General features: G+C 42.8%; 2 protein-coding genes across 2 annotated transcripts in view; one reads left to right on the top strand and one right to left on the bottom strand.

Annotated features, from left to right (window-relative positions):
• Positions 1-4627, bottom strand: part of ankrd13c (ankyrin repeat domain 13C) — a 57527-nt gene extending 52900 nt beyond the window's left edge. Inside the window, exons 1-2 of the mRNA XM_084171936.1 lie at positions 3901-4627; positions 1854-1895 (exon numbers count right to left, since the gene is read on the bottom strand). Coding sequence (XP_084028062.1) covers positions 1854-1895; positions 3901-4282 — 424 coding nt within the window. The 5' untranslated portion in view covers positions 4283-4627. The remainder of the gene's footprint in view (positions 1-1853; positions 1896-3900) is intronic.
• A 6576-nt stretch (positions 4628-11203) lies between these two features.
• LOC311137314 (cystathionine gamma-lyase-like) lies at positions 11204-17620 on the top strand. The gene is made up of 12 exons (XM_084171750.1): positions 11204-11521; positions 12178-12259; positions 12442-12537; positions 12695-12804; positions 13278-13412; positions 13632-13689; positions 13798-13875; positions 14187-14339; positions 14623-14744; positions 14991-15043; positions 15335-15473; positions 16395-17620. The coding sequence occupies exons 1-12, from the start codon at positions 11345-11347 to the stop codon at positions 16410-16412; spliced, it is 1221 nt and encodes a 406-aa protein (XP_084027876.1). The 5' UTR covers positions 11204-11344; the 3' UTR covers positions 16413-17620.
• Positions 17621-19981: the final 2361 nt, after the last annotated feature.

The raw sequence follows: 19981 nt of genomic DNA, 5'->3' as shown, positions 1-19981 counted from the left end.
ATATACAGGCAGCTCAGTGATGTTCTGTTGCTGTATGCCAAATAGGGGAATCACCAAATACATCCAGCATAATGCCACATTCAGGATTCAGCCCGTAGCTTTATGGGGTGTAGAGAGGGGAGACAAAGGAACTGTAGATACTGATATCTAAACAAATATCTGCTACAGATCAACTGTACAGATATGGGCTTGTATGACAGATCTGACTCTCCACACATACTACACAATCTTCAGTATCAAACATGTATCCTAAAGTCCTTCTTCCACAGAATCCCACTGACTTTCATTAGTATTCATCATGATTCTACAGTGCAGGGAGAAGAGAGGTCACACTCCATGTATTAGGTGTCAACATCCATTTCCTCACCACAAACAGGCCATCCTTTACAGCAGTGGTTCCCAACAAGGGGTACTAGGACCCCTAGGGGCCTATCCACATGGGGTACTTGAGAAGACTCCGGGAGAGAGCAAAATTCAGTTGGTGGTACAGTAACCGAAAAAGGTTGGTAACGACCGCTTTAATGTATTTTATAGAGACTAGCACACACACACAAGGCAGTACAGTGTCTTCTTCAAACAGAAATCCCAATAGGGAGGACCACACCCACAATATGAGCTCATGTTGTTGCTATCGCCTGTCTAGCCAATACATCTCTAGAGGATAGGGCAGTGTCATAAGATAGGGATAGGCTAACGCATTACTACAATCAATTCAACCACTACATACTCAGTTGGGTAGCAACCAATACTGTGATAAACGGTACCTATATGTAGTGGGAATGAGATTTCCATGTACTTTAAATCCAGTTGTGTTTACATCTAACAAACACAAGCAGTGAACGGCACACAAGGAACATACGCCTGGATAGTTCACTGAAAGCCCCCTGCAAAAATGCATAAATCTTTCAATAGCATGTATTGTAGTCTCCCAGTGAAATGAAATGTAGGCATCTAGTCACAAAGGGGCATTGCATGAATATTTTACGCAGAAGCATGTTTCCAGTAGAGCCAATACAATTTAACTGAGCACAAAAAGACCAATGTACTGAAGGGTTCTACAAAGCCTTAATAGCAGTCGTGATCATTCTACTTTGTGCTCAAACTACCCACATAGGCTATACATTATCCCACTGTGAAAATACATAAACCAAACTATGTAACTTCAGTAATATGCAACCACCAAGAACTGATGAGATAGGATATGGTCTCTTCCTGGATATTTCTGGGATGAGATTAGCTAGCTTTGAACAATCTAACTTTGAACAAAATCCCTTTCTCAAATTGTGCCCATCTCTGTATCTTCCTTAATCCAGAGAGAGATGATCACTGACATGAATGATCTGCAACGGTTCATAGCAGTCATAGCAGATTACATTTAGGAAAGAAAAATCTCTAGTCATTCGTACAGCTAATCATCTTCACTGCCAAGTTCCATCTGTCAGGGTATGTGTGGGCCAACTGTCCAACATTTATCCATCTCAAACATAGACAAGGAGAAATGCATAGCCTCTTTTGTGCAGCCTTAGATTCAATAGTAATTATGTAATCTTCACTATTCTTGAGACAGTCCGTTCTAGCACAGAGTTCACTATAGAGGTTTTAGTCTGAAGGCAAGTCCATTAAAAGGGGTTGCCAGTGCAAACCTATTTTGGTCAGTTATAAATCCATGAGCTCCTGTTCAGAAATGCATGAGCATCCTGCCTTTTGGGGTTTGACTCTGAGATCTGTGATCGGTGCCAAAAGTCTATAGCACTTTACCCTCCACAAAGGGACTCAGGACCAGACAGACACACACGTCGGACACCTAGGCCTTCATGCCAGACAACAGACACTGAAATCTGTGTACTACTCACCTTTGTGACCCATCATGACAGCGAGGTGTAGGGGTGTGTTTCCTGAAGAGCACAAAGAAAATACAGTTTAGACCACAGGAGGTTGGTGGCACCTTAATTGGGGAGAACGGGCTCGTGGTAATGACTGGAGCGGAATCAGTGGAATGGTATCAAATACATCAAACACATGGTTTCCAGGTGTTTGATGCCATTCCATTAACTATGTTCTGGCTATTATTATTAGCCATTATCCCCTCAGCAGCCTCCACTGGTTTAGACTGTGCGTTACAGTTAGGTCTGCAAACAAACACTTGAAACATCCTACCAATTCCCATGTCCATTATTTACATAGCCTAACTGGCGACAGAACCTGGCTTGCCTTGAAAGTCAAAACATCTCTAAACTGATGCAATACATTAACTTCTCATACGAAGTAATATGTAATTGAAGCTGGGAAGGAACTGCTGTATTTGATCAATCAGTAATCCACTAAGGCTGCATTTACACAGCCAGACAAATTCTGATCTTTTTTTTCCACTAATTGGTCTTTTGACCAATCAGATCAGCTCTGAAAAAGATCTGATGTGAAAATATCTGATGTGATTGGTCAAAAGACCAATTAGATTTAAAAAAGATCAGAATTGGGCTGCCTGTTTAAATGCATCCTTAATCATATAGAAGAAGGATAGTGTGTGTGTGTGTGTGTTTGGTCAGTCTCAGAAAATATACTGTGGACAGGCACAAATGGCATCTGCTTAAAAGGCAGTTAACCTTATAATATTATAATAATACTGTACACTTAAAAGGGCCCCATATAGCCTACACCCAAGAAAGGAACATGTAGACAGACAAAAAGTACCCTTCTGTCGTAAACTAATGAAGAAAAGCCACAAACACTGACAGTATGAGAAAAGGGCTGAATATGCACAAGTAGAATCCTACTGAGAAAGCTCGAAACCATCCCCACAGCCTCTCCCAGTAGACAGGGTGGCCACCGGGCAGGCATCCAGAGTATAACAGGCCTGCCAGTAGAAGCCCTGATGTGGGCAAAAATATAGTCCTCGGATTAACTAGGAATCCCAGTGGACCCAACTGTGACAAACTGCATGGAGGGCCAGGGCCCAGCTGAGGTTCTCAGATGAGAAAGGGGAGTGTCCGAGACTGGCAGATACCTCAGTCTCAGCCGGTTTATTTTCAGATGCTGCGTAACGTCAGGTTGGTTTAGAGATTCTGCAATAACAATCTTATACACCTTTAATAACCAATTTGTAACAATGAAGTATGGGAGGTCAACATGGTCCAGTCCACTTGAACTGGGATAGCCTTGCCATGCACGAGGAGATGTAGAACCAGCCCTGTTGCAGCCTGCATCATCTAAAAGGTGAGGCTGCAGTGTGTAAACAGTGGAGACTGATCAAGTTCCTGGTCATGCTCAAATGGATATGGTCCAAAACATCATCAGACTCACCATACTGACACTACCACAGTAGGCCAAACGGAATAACAGCACAACTGGAGAAATTCAGATATCTTGCATGGCCTCAATGAAAGCAGTACACTCATGTAGGCTAGCATGTGACATCAGTCAAATTCAGATATTGCTGTTTGATTTGCATTAGGTGTGCCTGGGTCAGATTTCTGTTGGTCTTTGAACTGGAGTGAGATTGGGCATAATTCGGGGATGCTGTCAATCTCATATCTAGATTAATGGATGCTTTTCTATGGTCATTGTATAGGTTGTTGTTGTCCTCACGTATCCATTCCTTAAGAACAACTTCCAATAAGAACAAATACGAGCTGAACTGGGTAGGCCTTGCCCTGCAGCGTTGGGCATTGGGCATCCCAAGGTGTTGGCCTGAGGGAAATGGTAGAGCAATGCCAACCACCCCAGAAATAAATGACGAATACCAAGCTTGGAAGACACACAAGCTCGCCTACAAAGCTTGTTTAAGTTGATCATTTAGTCAGCTGAAAATAAGATTAAACGATAAATACCGACGGTACCGGTATCGCCTGGGTCAAGTAGGCTAGTTTGGAACATAGAGATACGGAGCCATACGAGTCTTACCATGGAGATCTTTCTGAGCGATATTCTGAGTTCGAATGAGCGAGGATAAGAGTCGGACATCCCCTTTGAATACACATTCATGGACTGGAAAGTCTTCGCCGTTTCGGATTACAGGGTTTTTGTTGTTATCCTCGATAACGTCGGCCGTTGACAATGTGTTAGTGTTTGCATTTATCTGCGATTGCTGATTCTGATGTTGCTGCTGTGTCGATGGAGATTTGACCAACTTGTGATTGCTAAAGATTTTACTTGCTTTGCCCTTATTATTAGTTTTGGTTGAAGTAAATGTGCCAGTTGCAGCCTCCTCATCCGGTTCCAGTAAATCCTCTTCTTTGCTTGGTTTATGATCCTTGCGGAGGGAGCGGATCTTTTCTCCGGTCATTTTCTAAACAATTGACAACAGAGCAGAGGGTGCCGTTGACGATGACCCTCTGGGCAAGTAGATGTATTTCGCTGGCAAGAATACCCAAAAACGGTAAATTGCACAACATGAAAATCCTAAGTTCTTAAACGAATAAACGGAAAGAAGAATGCAATAACTAAGTAACTACAACTATGTCCCTTTTTCTCATAACCGAAACTGTCCCTGCATAAGCGGCTCCTACAGAGTGCATCATTTGACTAGTACGGAAGATTCATCTGCCATCTTCTGCCAGTAGTATCGCGAGAGTTTGCAAAGGTTACAGCGTCAGTAGTTGAGGAATGCTCAACTCATTTCTCTATCGAGGCGTATCTCGGTCGGAGTTGAGTTTTTATAGCTGGTCGCGTGATTGCTAGCGACAACATTGACTCATCATTAGTCAATACTTCTAAAAAATGCTTGTACCTATGTTTGTCCTGTACAACCGCGGGCCTTCCACGGGGTGCTGAAATTCATACTTTTAATAAAAACTTTTATCGATTTTTTCCTAATTTGTGTTGCTCAGCTGGAGACGTAGCGGCCTTGATATACAATGTAAGCAGAGATTCATTTTTACAAGTATCGACTGATGGTGACTCAATGTTGTTGCAAGCAAATCGCACTACTAGTTATCAAAACTAAACTCTGCCTCCATATAAGAAAACCGAGTTGATTGTTCCTCAGCTACATTACCAGGGGTGTTGGGTTTATACACATTGGTTGTTACATTCTCTGGTGTTACATTCGGGGATATTACAACCCAATAACTACAATGTTACTCATCATGAAATGGATTGGCTACTATTGTGCACACTTACACTCAATGATGTTACAATCCAATGGTTACAATTACGCATTAAATTGATTGGCTACAAGTATGCACATTTAGGCTACAATTATCAATCAATCAATCAATTTTATTTTATATAGCCCTTCTTACATCAGCTAATATCTCGAAGTGCTGTACAGAAACCCAGCCTAAAACCCCAAACAGCTAGTAATGCAGGTGTAGAAGCACGGTGGCTAGGAAAAACTCCCTAGAAAGGCAAAACCTAGGAAGAAACCTAGAGAGGAACCAGGCTATGAGGGGTGGCCAGTCCTCTTCTGGCTGTGCCGGGTGGAGATTATAACAGAACCATGCCAAGATGTTCAAAAATGTTCATAAGTGACAAGCATGGTCAAATAATAATCAGGAATAAATCTCAGTTGGCTTTTCATAGCCGATCATTAAGAGTTGAAAACAGCAGGTCTGGGACAGGTAGGGGTTCCATAACCGCAGGCAGAACAGTTGAAACTGGAATAGCAGCAAGGCCAGGCGGACTGGGGACAGCAAGGAGTCACCACGGCCGGTAGTCCCGACGTATGGTCCTAGGGCTCAGGTCTCTCAGTTGGCTTTTCATAGCCGATCATTAAGAGTTGAAAACAGCAGGTCTGGGACAGGTAGGGGTTTCGTAGCCGCAGGCAGAACAGTTGAAACTGGAATAGCAGCAAGGCCAGGCGGACTGGGGACAGCAAGGTGTCATCATGCCCGGTAGTCCTGACGTATGGTCCTAGGGCTCAGGTTCTCAGAGAGAAAGAGAGAACGAGAGAATTAGAGAGAGCATACTTAAATTCACACAGGACACTGGATAAGACAGGAGAAGTACTCCAGGTATAACCAACTAACCCCAGCCCCCCGACACATAAACTACTGCAGCATAAATACTGGAGGCTGAGACAGGAGCGGTCCGGAGACACTGTGGCCCCATCCGAAGAAACCCCCGGACAGGGCCAAACAGGAAGGATATAACCCCACCCACTCCGCCAAAGCACAGCCCCCGCACCACTAGAGGGATATCCCCAACCACCAACTTACAATCCTGAGACAAGGCCGAGTATAGCCCACAGAGGTCTCCACCACAGCACAAACCAGGGGGGGGGCGCCAACCCAGACAGGAAGATCACGTCAGTAACTCAACCCACTCAAGTGACGCACCCCTCCCAGGGACGGCATGAAAGAGCACCAGCAAGCCAGTGACTCAGCCCCTGCAACAGGGTTAGAGGCAGAGAACCCCAGTGGAGAGGGGAACCGGCCTGGCAGAGACAGTAAGGGCTGTTCGTTGCTCCAGCCTTTCCGTTCACCTTCACACTCCTGGGCCAGACTACACTCAATCATATGACCTACTGAAGAGATAAGTCTTCAGTAAAGACTTAAAGGTTGAGACCGAGTCTGCGTCTCTCACATGGGTAGGCAGACTGTTCCATAAAAATGGAGATCTATAGGAGAAAGCCCTGCCTCCCGCTGTTTGCTTAGAAATTCTAGGGACAATTAGGAGGCCTGCGTCTTGTGACCGTAGCGTACGTATTGGTATGTACGGCAGGACCAACTCGGAAAGATAGGTAGGAGCAAGCCCATGTAACGCTTTATAGGTTAACAGTAAAACCTTGAAATCAGCCCTTGCCTTAACAGGAAGCCAGTGTAGGGAAGCTAGCACTGGAGTAATATGATCAAATTTCTTGGTTCTAGTCAGGATTCTAGCAGCCGTATTTAGCACTAACTGAAGTTTATTTAGTGCTTTATCCGGGTAGCCGGAAAATAGAGCATTGCAGTAGTCTAACCTAGAAGTAACAAATGCATGGATTAATTTTTCTGCATCATTTTTGGACAGAAAATTTCTGATTTTTGCAATGTTACGTAGATGGAAAAAAGCTGTCCTTGAAACAGTCTTGATATGTTCGTCAAAAGAGAGATCAGGGTCAAGAGTAACGCCTAGGTCCTTCACAGTTTTATTTGAGACGACTTTACAACCATCAAGATTAATTGTCAGATTTAACAGAAGATCTCTTTGTTTCTTGGGACCTAGAACAAGCATCTCTGTTTTGTCCGAGTTTAAAAGTAAAAAGTTTTCAGCCATCCACTTCCTTATGTCTGAAACACAGGCTTCTAGCGAGGGCAATTTTGGGGCTTCACCATGCTTCATTGAAATGTACAGCTGTGTGTCATCCGCATAGCAGTGAAAGTTAACATTATGTTTTCGAATAACATCCCCAAGAGGTAAAATATATAGTGAAAACAATAGTGGTCCTAAAACGGAACCTTGAGGAACACCGAAATGTACAGTTGATTTGTCGGAGGACAGACCATTCACAGAGACAAAAAATTACATTTACATTTCAGTCATTTAGCAGACGCTCTTATCCAGAGCGACTTACAGTTAGTGAGTGCATACATTTTCATACTGGCCCCCCGTGGGAATAAGTTCACATGTTGTAAAAAAATATATTTTGCAAAGCAAACTGGGACACTATACTATAAGTCAAATTCTAGCATTCTTCATAAAGTAAATAGTTGAGTGACAGACACACGCACAATCAAATTTCAATCAATCAAATGTATAAAGCCCTTTTTACATCAGCAGATGTCACAAAGTGCTATACAGAAACCCAGCCTAAAACCCCAAACAGCAAGTAAGGCAGATGTAGAAGCACGGTGGCTAGGAAAAACTCCCTAGAAAGGCAGAAACCTAGGAAGAAACCTAGAGAGGAACCAGGCTCTGAGGGGTGGTCCCCTTCTGGCTGTGCCGGGTGGTGATTATAACAGTACATGGCCATTAAAGCCAGATTTTTCTCCAAGATGTTCAAACGTTCATAGATGACCAGCAGGGTCAAATAATAATCACAGTGGTTGTAGAGGTTGCAACAGGTCAGTATATCAGGAGTAAATGTCACTTGGCTTTTCATAGGGATGGATGGAGTCCATTCTCTTATATCACTATGTCATCATAGCACAGATCAAGAGTTTATAGATTTGCTTGACTGTCATGGTCAGTCAATCAACTTTCCATTCTGATGCAGATATAAAATACACTGAGTGTACAAAACATTAAGAACACCTTCCAGAACAACCTCAATTTGTCAGGGTATGGACTCCACAAGGTGTAGAAAGCGTTCCACAGGGATGTTGGCCCATGTTGACTCCAATGCTTCCAACAGTGGTGGACCATTCTTGATACACATGGGAAACTGTTGAGGGTGACAAACCCAACAGCATTGCAGTGTGCCTGGCACCTACTACCATACCCTGTTCAAAGGCACGTAAATAACTAGCAGTATTTCAATCTTCTTGTGTAGTAGTTCAGGATAACTTAATCTTAACAGGAAGCCTGTCCGATCCCAGTGCAGCTGTAAGCAAGTGTAGGGTCAGAATCTATTCTGGCTATCCTCTGGCCAGAAGATACCTTCATGAATAGAGCTAAAGGTAATTAGCGTCTATGAATGGGCTAATTAGAACAGGTGATAGGCGCCTGCTTGGAAGACACCTAGAGAAAGTTTTTTTCAACCGTCTAAATACTGCTTATATTGGTTTTCTTTTGTGAATTTACCTTTGGATTTATTACCTAATTTCATCCCTTTTAACCTCATTTTTGTGCCTTTTTTTAGTTTGATTTACCATCAATATCAATTGGAACCTGTCTATGCTTACCTGGATATATTGCCTTTACCATTCAACAACAAAGGAACTGTGTGACAAACCTGGACATTTGTGAGTATAATAAATGTGATTTTTGTTCAACCAATAAGTTATATCTCATGCCTTTTCTTGGACACACGGGTTGCGTTTAGACAGGCAGCCCAATTCTAATTTATTTTCTTCTCACTAATTGGTCTTTTAACCAATCAGCTCAGCTCTGAAAAATAGTTGATGTGAAAAGATCTGATGTGATTGGTCAAAAGCCCAATTAGTGGAAGAAAGATCAGAAATAGGCTGCCTGTGTAAATGCAGCCATGGAAGCACATTGAAACCATCCTTGTAAATTGGTTTAAAGGAAGTGGCTAATTAGAATATTGGGACATTGTTTGAAACCACTACAGACAACAATGGCATAACACAAAACAAGAGAGAAAAATATGAGACAGCACATACACCTATTTATATGCCAACTATAGAAGACAATGGAGAAAAGTTTGTGAATTGTCTAATGTAGAGCTAGCCAGCAGATCCAACCTGCTTGCTTACAGCTGCAAAAGGCCATTTTAGCATGGGCAGTGCCATTGAGGGCTTCCACCATTTTAATGTAGTCAACTGGGTGGGACTTCCAACATCATTGGCTGATCCCTCCTGGTGATCCTGTTGGAGTCATGTCCAATCGGGTCATGAGGAGGGATCGGCCAATCGTGAAGAAGAAAATTCAAATCAAATTGTATTTGTCACATGCGCCGAATACAACAAGTGTAGACCTTACCGTGAAATGGTCCTCTGTAGCTCAATTGGTAGAGCATGGCGCTTCTAACGCTTGTAATGCCAGGGTAGTGGGTTCGATCCCCGGGACCACCCATACGTAAAAATGTATGCACACTTGACTGTAAGTCGCTTTGGATAAAAGTGTCTGCTAAATGGCATATTATATTATTATTATAAAAAATATGAAAATGTGTGTACTCACTAACTGTAAGTCGCTCTGGATAAGAGCGTCTGCTAAAATACTAAAATGTAAATGCTTACTTACAAGCCCTTAACCAACAATGCTACTTTTAAAAAAATAAAAAAGACAATACATTTTTTTTAAATAAAAAGTAACACAATAAAATAACAATAATGAGGCTATATACAGAGGCTACCGGTACTGAGTCAATGTGCGGGGGTACAGGTTAGTTAAGGTAATTGAGGTAATATGTACATGTAGGTAGGGGTAAAGCGACTATGCATAGATAATAAACAGTGAGTAGCAGCAGTGTAAAAAAGGGGGTCAATGCAAATAGTCGGGGTAGCCATTTGATTAACTGTTTAGCAGTCTTATGGCTTGGGGGAGAAGCTGTTAAGGACTACTTCAATATGTAGATTGCCTCAATAGCGCTTCCCATGCTGTCACATACTCTATAATGGCACAGATACAAAAATGAGTCCTCTATCTATCTCTATGTTCCGATCCTAATCCAGCTGTAATCAAGCGGGTTGCATCTGCTGGCTAGTGCTGATTGTCCTTGAAATGTATCATAAATGTTCCATAGGAAAATGGTTTGCATCTTATTTAACTCCCTTAGGGAAATATTCTGCCAGGTCCACAATCTGTGGGTATAGACTAGATGGACTGTGGATCTACAAATTTAGAAATGTGACTTTACAGTCAAACTGTCTTGACTAACACAGGGACTGAACAACATAACACACTGTCTCCCCCTGTGGCACAGGAGTGCAAATAGTTGTGTAATAGAGAAAAAACGTTTAAGTATTTTTATCACAGCAATATCAAATCAAATCAAATCAATTTTTATTTGTCACATGCACCGAATACAACAGGTGTAGACCTTACCGTGAAATGTTTACTTACAAGCCCTTAATCAACAATGCAGTTTTAAGAAAAATAAGAGTTAAGACAAAAAAGAAAACAACTAAATAAACTAAAGTAAAAAATAAAAGAGCAACAATAAAATAACAATAACGAGGCAATAAACTGTCTTGACTCTCCCTCATAGCGTCAATGGGAGTGTTATTGTTGTTAGTTGTTTTTGCAACATTTTGCTTTTTATGTACTAAGACAAAAAAACATACAAATGTGTTAAAATAACTCTCCTGTTTCTCCTGTTTTTTATTCAACTAAAATTATGTATGTGGAAAAAATACACAAAACTGTCTTCAACAAATTGGTGGTGTAAATGTTAGACTATGTTCAAACTACGAACAAACTACATGAGTTGTACGTAATGTACGTATATATTTGTACGTAATGTACATGTATATAACACATTTGTTTAATGCAGCCTACTCTTCCTCATATTGGCTCAAATTATGTATTGCGTCATACTATCGTTGGCGTGGAGAGAGAACGTCTTGCCAGCAACAATATCAAATAAACCACGAGCAAATACGGGTCACGTGGTACGGGACGCCCCTGTTGAAACACCAATCGGTGGTATCCTCCTCTTGTAGAGAGGCGGTGATTGGGCTAGACATTATATGGGTATTACAGGTCGCCGCTACTTCACTATTTAGTTTCCATTTAGATTATTCAACGGTGAAACATACACATACTGTACTCTCAGGGAACCGGCCTTGATTTGTAACACATGGCTTCTAAACACCAACAGAACGACTTGTCTACCGGGTTCCGCGTGCAGTTCAAATCTTTCGCAACAGAGGCGATCCACGTTGGGCAAGAACCGGAGCAATGGAAATCTATGGCCGTGGTACCACCTATTTCTCTGTCCACCACGTTCAAGCAGTATGGACCTGGAGATCATGCTGTAAGTTACCTAATGTATACCATTCGGATAACGTAAAGACCTTCGGGTAACTGTAATAGGTGCTACCTGCGGTACTAATCTGAAATGCTTTGAATGTGTATTATGACCTGAAATGATAGTAGCCATCATCATTGTATAGCGAGCAAGACTTTTCCCATGTACTGTAACAGTATCTAGCTAATTTATGCCTAGCAGAAACCCATATAGGACGTCGCTATATAGGGCTAGTATAACAGTAGCCTAGGCCAGCTAGGTGTCCGGTATCGAGGGGCGTTCGTTCAGTATGGGGTGTCATACCGGTCCGGCCAGACCGGTATAACGAGCTAGACTCATGTGGCACTTATTCATGTTGCACAACCTCAGACAGTGAGGTGCCCACGACCCATTCGCGGCCCCAGGTACCTAGCAAACCACTCTGGTTACGCTTCACTAACTGTAAGTCGCTCTGGATAAGAGCGTCTGCTAAATGACTAAAATAAAAAATAAAAATGTGAAATGATCTTTTTGTGATGAATACTGAAAGTGTTTGTGTTAACGATTGTCATTACATTTAAATACTAATTAATAGCCAGATGATCAGCAATATCAGCATCTGTTTATTTATGAAAGATGTGGCAAATGTGGGCTCTCTGAATGTGGAATGTTGTCTTCATCAGGGTTTTGAGTACAGTCGGAGTGGAAATCCTACTAGAAACTGTCTGGAGAAAGCTGTTGCTGCTTTGGATGGAGCAAAGCACTGTAAGTGTTCATGTCAGACACAACTACCTCGTGAATTTGTATCTAATAATATATAACAAGTTAGAGAATGTAGGCCTATAGCTTACAGGTAGAAAATACCGTTATACCTTTAACTAGCCTCCTGTTTACAACTTGAAGAGAATGTATTCTTTGAACTATCATTAACTGTGAATTTTGTGTAGGTTTTGCTCTGGCTTCCGGGCTGGCTGCGACTATGACCATCACTCACATGCTGAAAGCTGGAGATGGCATTGTCTGCATGAATGATGTGTATGGAGGTAAGATATGGCCCACAGTGTCTGTAAAATTGTCTGGAGAACTACCAAAAGGTAGACAAAATGTTGCCAGTGAAAGAGTACACACATATTTGTAGGTATGGTTTGATGCATTCAGCCATGACCATGAAACGGTAATACATTGTCTTTTTCTCTACAGGCACCAATCGTTACTTCCGGAAGATTGCTGCAGAATTAGGCTTGGATGTCTCCTTTGCTGATTGTACCAAAATCGAGTTGCTCCAAGCCGCTCTTAAGCCGAACACAAAGGTAAGTGGAATTCTAAGTCTGCTTGATGACCTTATTCCATTTAATTTATTTTCACCTAAACCTCCAAAGTTTGAAAATAACCCAGGTTTCAGGTTTCCAGGCTGTTGGTGTGAGAATAGATGTGTCATCCAGCATCAGCACTACCATTTCCCTTTTGTTCTTCATGTTAAGTGCTCCACCCTGAGCTTTTCCCTGAGTCATAGCATTATCATAGACTCCATTGGAGAATTCAAGGAGAAACTTCACTCTCACTGTGACTTGTCTCTCTTGTCCATACATGACCGTAGTTTAAAACCTAGATCTTATAGCTGTACGTTTTTGATTAGGAGCCAAAACTATGAAACTCAAATGACACCTGCTGCTACAAGGCTAGATACTGTATATTATTGATATATACTGTATTACCTTCCACTCAAACTAATTTGTTCTTTAAATTCTAAAGGGATTCTCCTTTATTTTCTATCTTCATGTAGTTGGTATGGATTGAGACTCCCACCAACCCTACCATGAAAGTGGTGGATATCCAGGCCTGTGCAGAGGTGGTCCACCAACACAACAAGGATACCGTGGTGGTCGTGGACAACACTTTTATGTCAGCCTACTTCCAGGTAAGTAGCAAGTCTATCCTGCCTTGTATGCGTTGTTGGTTATGTATCTAGAATGTTGATTGTTGGTTCGGCATTGCCACATTCAGCCCAGGGACAGTTGGAAATGAGTATCCTTAGTGAAGTTTAACACATTGTCATTTCCTCTCTTCCCAGACTGGTTCATAGTGAGTCATTGATTAACCCAAAGATACTCCTATGTGTTTGTCTCTTGCTCTTTAGCGCCCCTTGGCCCTCGGAGCAGACATCTGCATGTATTCAGCTACTAAGTACATGAATGGTAGGTACATGTTGTCTGTACATTGATGTTGACTGAAGAGAATTTCCACACAAAACATTTTTGAGTTTACATGGGTGTTTATTTTTTTCCTTCTTATTTGATTGACAGGTCACAGTGATGTTGTAATGGGCCTGGTGTCTGTGAACCGTGAGGACCTGTATGACCGACTGAAGTTTCTACAGAATGGTGAGAGATGAATGAATGGCAACAATGGCAACTGGATAAAAGCAATGTATGTTAAGCTGACACACCCGCCACATTTGTTGCCTACTATGATTGAAGCACTTAAACTTAGCTGTGAAGCAGTTGCTCCATTTTTGTGACCTACTTTCGCTCATCAAATATCCACACATGCTCGTGATGCCAGGGCTTTCCACCAATTATAAACCACTGATAAAGAAGGCTTTGTGTGTTACCCTGGTTGGTTCTTTGTCTGAGGGGCTGATTGGTGTGTTGTATAACGCATTGTTCTTCCTTACTATACCCTAACACTAAAGCCCTGGGAGCCGTACCGTCCCCCTTTGACTGCTACCTGTGTAACCGTGGCCTGAAGACCCTGCACCTGCGCATGAGGCAGCACTTCAAGAACGCCCTGGCGGTGGCCCAGTTCCTGGAGGCTGACCCCAGGGTGGACAGAGTCATCTTCCCAGGTGACTTTTCAAAGTGCATTATTTCTGTATATTGCATAAAATGCATGTTTTGACATGACCTGCTTCCTGGGCAAATAGCTGATATAACAAACATGTCACAATGCAGTCACTTTGGTAAATCCCTGGGCCAGTAGAAGCACATGTAAAGTGTATAGTTACACGCATAGCACATTCCTCTCCAGTTACCCTATTATTCTCTACGCTTGAGTCGACCGCACCCTGTGGTTAAGGGATTTAACAGTCGACTGTCTGGTTTTCCTCTTATTCCCCCTTCACTCTGTAGGCTTACCCTCCCACCCCCAGCACGAGCTGATGAAGAGACAGTGTACAGGCTGCCCAGGGATGATCACCTTTTACATAAAGGGAAAACTGGAGAATGCCAGCACCTTCCTCAGCAACCTCAAGGTGATTACAGAATTGAGACGCTCACATCTGATTCACAATATAATGCCAAGACGATCTCTACTGGGCTCGTCTGGTTACGCTTCATACACTATAGTTGCTGGAACCATTCTGGAAAGAACAGTGTGAAAATAAACTGCACGGTTCGGCTCTATAGTATGAGGATCACTGTATTTTACTACAGTATGTGTTGTGAATTCACTCACAGATGGACACGGTAATAACATTTTGTGCTGGTTTTTATTTCAGTTGTTTGCACTTGCCGAGAGCCTTGGCGGTTATGAAAGTTTGGCAGAGCATCCGTAAGTATTCCTACATATCATCAACAATCATAATATTGTAACTGCTACAATATTAAGATTCAAAATGTTGTCAGCTGAACCAAATAATATACTGAAGTATCTAAATATACAGTACTTTGATTGCCTCAATTATTGAACAATAATGCCACAAGGGGGCAGCAGTGGTCAAGAAGAAATGTATATATTTTTTGTACTTTGAAGTTTTGAAACCAACTATTTAAACATAGTGCTTTTAGAAATTGATTATTTTTGAATATTTAGCTATTTCCCTTTTCTTTCCCTCTCTCTCAGGGCGATAATGACCCATGCGTCTGTTCCAGAGAGTGATAGAGCCGCCCTGGGGATCAGTGACACGCTGATCCGTTTGTCTGTGGGGCTGGAGGACGAGCAGGACATCATTGAGGACCTGAAACAAGCCCTGAACGCTTCTGTATGCACACTACTGTACACTACACTCTGCCTGTACACTACTGTACAATACACTACACTCTGCCTGTACACTACACTACACTCTGCCTGTACACTACCGTACAAAACACTACACTCTGCCTGTACACTACCGTACAAAACACTACACTCTGCCTGTACACTAATGTACACTACACTCTGCCTCAACACTACCGTACAATACACTCCATTCTGCCTGCACACTACCGTACAATACACTCCTCTGCCTGCGCACTACCGTACAATACACTTCACTCTGCCTGCGCACTACCATACAATACACTCCACTCTGCCTGCACACTACCATACAATACACTCCACTCTGCCTGCACACTACCGTACAATACACTCCACTCTGCCTGCACACTACCGTACAATACACTGCACTCTGCCTGCACACTACCGTACAATACACTTCACTCTGCCTGCACACTACCATACAATACACTCCACTCTGCCTGCACACTACCATACAATACACTCCACTCTGCCTGCACACTACCGTACAATACACTCCACTCTGCCTGCACACTACCGTACAATACACTCCACTCTTCCCGCACACTATCTTGCAATACACTCCACTCTTCCTGCACACTATCGTACAATACACTCCACTCTTCCTGCACACTATCGTACAATACACTACACTCTGCCTGGTCATAGCACACTCCCTGAAAACAAGTCTCTAAACTCAGCTAGTCTAACACCATGAACCACTGATTTCTGCCCTGCGATAAGTAAGGTAGCTCTGTCAAATCCAGACAAATGGGACCTGGTCAGTGATAATTATCCCTGGAATATTTTGCCCCAAACACATCCGTAGTACATCCACTGAACATCCTGACCACACAAATGGTTGTTTCCATCTGTTGATTTATTCCCTTTTGTTTTCTTTGAGCAGCATCCAAAGAAGAAGTAATGTCTTCAGGACGTCCCAAGACCAGCGGTTGTCTGTCGTCAGTGGGATGGAGCAGAGGCAGGAGTACCCAGTGTTTCTAGCCGTGTACAAGGAGAGAGCAGCGAGATGGTGCCTCAACACAGCGTACACAAACTGTATTTATGAATGCACTCATCATCAGGGAACAACCTGCTCTTAAAACATTACGCCTTCTTCATTAATTATTAATAACCCTTTTTATCATCAATTCTTTGAATGCTGATTTTATCAGGAGGACTTCCAAGGACTTCATTTTAATATTTCATTCTTGCTGCTTTTGCTGTGTGTGTGTGTTTTTGTTTCGTAATTTTTTTGTTTGGAGGGCGTTGATAGGGCACTGTGACAGAGATTCTTATTCAATTACAACGGGTATCCGGGACTTTCAGGAGTATGGCAAAACAACATTAATTTGTCTTTCTGCTTCATTTAGTTTGAACCATGAGAAGAATGTCTTGCTCTGTAAATGTCGGGACAGCAGTTTTGATTAAATACAACTATGTGTCTGGCTCTATCAAATGTATGCCTAGTAATGGGATAGTGGGGAAGCTTTGCCCTAGAGTTTGAGTCTTAAAGAAAGTTGGCCCGTGAGGGAGTGCTATGTGCATGCTTGTCCTTGCCTTCTGTCGAACAATTTTATATTTTAAATTAATTGCGTGAAGAGGTTTTTAATGGAATGACTCAAAATAGGATTATTCTTTGAGCAATGTACAAAGTTCCAGTGGTGTTGCTGAACTCAACTCACAGGCTTGTTCTCAGATCAAAACACTCAGCGATGTCAGGGTTTTCTACCTGAGAACCAACCAACCCCACGTCGTGTTGGTGCTCTCTCACTCAGTTGACGGTGTTATCAATCCCATATCATACTTACTGTATCTCTGATTGCTACTCAAGTATGTGCTTCAATTGGGAAAGACCATGTTTGATCAATGTCATCAGTGTGACCAAACTCATTAAATTCAGTTTGCAGTACGTCATGCTGGAACTCTCACTCACTTGACTGTGTTATCAATCACATATCATACATACTGTATCTGCTTGCTACTTAAGTGTGTGCTTGAATGTTTGATGTCATCTGTGTGACATACTGTAAAATGTGGCCTAGTAGGCTACTGTTTATTAAGCTGTTGTAAACAATGAAATGGAGTAAAACAACTGTATAATTTGGCTTAATAAAAACATTTTATAGTAGACTATAGCATTACCCATAGCCACTTTAGTGTCTCTATTGTCTATATTTGGTAGTGCTAGGTTCTGAACAAACGGACGACTAGAAAAAGCTCAAACCAGGTTTATTCACCCACTGGGTCATACAGCTGTAAAGACAAAGCATGATTACACAAGCACATCTATTTAAAACCTCCTACTAGGCGGGGTCAACTCCTTACACATCTAGACAGCTAATACATATCTGTTGCTAGGCAGGAACTTAATTGGTTCCTCTCACTGCTGTAGTCATGGCCGTGCCTAATGCTAGAACTTTCGTGGGCGTGGAAATGTATGTGTGTGAGATAGGACTGTAGTAAGAAGGTCGTTGTAGTGGGCCCCTCTGGCCCCCCTCCCAGAGGTTTCTTCAAACTGCATCGTTGACTTGACCTCGAGCATAATTCCTAGCTCCTCCCTAGTTTCGCAGCTGGCCTGCCTTATCAAAGACTAACTAAACTGTTGCCCTTTGCCTCCCTTCTTAGAAAAAGAATACTAACTTTCTGCACTTCCCCTTGTCTCACTCAGTAACTTTCCATACACCAAATTCCTATCCACCCTTCATTGACCCCAACATATACAGTGGCTTGCGAAAGTATTCACCCCCCTTGGCATTTTTCCTATTTTGTTGCCTTACAAACTGGAATTAAAATTGATTTTTTGGGGGGTTTGTATCATTTGATTTACACAACATGCCTACCACTTTGAAGATGCAAAATATTTTTTATTGGGAGAATGCTGGTCATTGACTACAGCTCAGCGTTCAACACCATAGTGCCCTCCAAGCTCATCACTAAGCTAAGGACCTTGGGACTGAACACCTCCCTCTTCAACTGGATCCTGGACTTCCTGATGGGCCGCCCCAGGTGGTGAGGGTAGGCAACAACACCTCCGCCAAGCTGACCCTCAACACGGTGGCCGCTCAGGAGTGTGTGCTTAGTCCCTTCATGTACTCCCTGTTCACCCACGACTGCATGGCCACGCACTACGCCAACACCATTAAGTTTGATGAAGTCAAGACGGTGGTAGGCCTGATCACCGACGGCGATGAGAGGTCAGAGACTTAGCAGTGTGGTGCCAGGACAACAACCTCTCCCTCAACGTCAGTAAGATCAAGGAGCTGATCTTGGACTACAGGTAAAAGGTGGGCTGAGCACGCTCCCATGCACATCGAGGGGGCTGTAGTGGAGCGTGTTGAGAGCTTCAAGTCCCTCGGTGTCCGCATCACTAAAGATCTATCATGGTCCATACACTCCAACACAGTCATGAAGAGGCCACGACCATGCCTCTTCCCCCTCAGAGCCTCAAAAAGTTATACAGCTGCACAACAGGAAGCATCTTGACAGGCTGCATCACCGCTTGGTTTGGCAACTGCTTGGCATCCAATCGCAAGGCGCTACAGAGGGTAGTGAGTATGGCACAGTACGTCACTGGGGCCCTAAAAATTGTCAAAGACTCCAGCCACCCAAGTCATAGACTGTTCTCTCTGCTTACCGTACAACAAACAGGACCATGAACAGCTTGTACACCCAAGCCATAAGACTGCTTAATAGTTACTTAAATAGTCCGGGTAGCTATTTGGTTAACTATCTGCATTTACCCTTTTTGCACTAACTCATAACATATGCTGCTGTTACTGTTAATTATATATCCTGTTGCCTAGTCACTTTATTCCAAGTTATATGTACATACACTAAATATACAAAAGTATGTGGACACCCCTTTAAACTAGTGGATTGGGCTATTTCAGCCACTCTGGAGCAGTGGAAACGTGTTCTCTGGCGTGATGAATCACGCTTCACCATCTGGCAGTCCGATGGACTAATCTGGGTTTGGCAGATGCCAGGAGAACGCTACCTGTCCCAATGCAAGTGCCAACTGTAAAGTTTGGTGGAGGAGGAATAATGGTCTGGGGCTGTTGTCATGGTTTGGGCTAGGCCCCTTAGTTCCAGTGAAGGGAAATCTTAACGCTACAGCATACAATGACATTCTAGATGATTCTGTGCTTTCAAAATTGTGGCAACAGTTTGGAGAAGGGCCTTTCTTGTTTCAGCATGACAATGCCTCCGTGCACAAAGCGAGGTCCATACAGAAATGTTTTGTCGAGATCGGTGTGGAAGAACTTGACTGGTCTGCACAGAGCCCTGACCTCAACCCCATCGAACACCTTTGGGATGAATTGGAACTCTGACTGCGAGCCAGGCCTAATCGCCCAACATCAGTGCCCGACCTCATTAATGCTCTTGTGGCTGAATGGAAGCAAGTCCCCGCAGCAATGTTCCAACATCTAGTGGAAAGCCTTCCCAGAAGAGTGGAGGCTGTTATAGGGGGGACCAACTCCATATTAATGC

This window comes from Coregonus lavaretus (genome assembly GCF_964263955.1).
Source record: "Coregonus lavaretus genome assembly, chromosome: 11".
Lineage (NCBI taxonomy): Eukaryota > Metazoa > Chordata > Actinopteri > Salmoniformes > Salmonidae > Coregonus > Coregonus lavaretus.
This window is presented reverse-complemented; position numbering and strand designations above follow the sequence as displayed.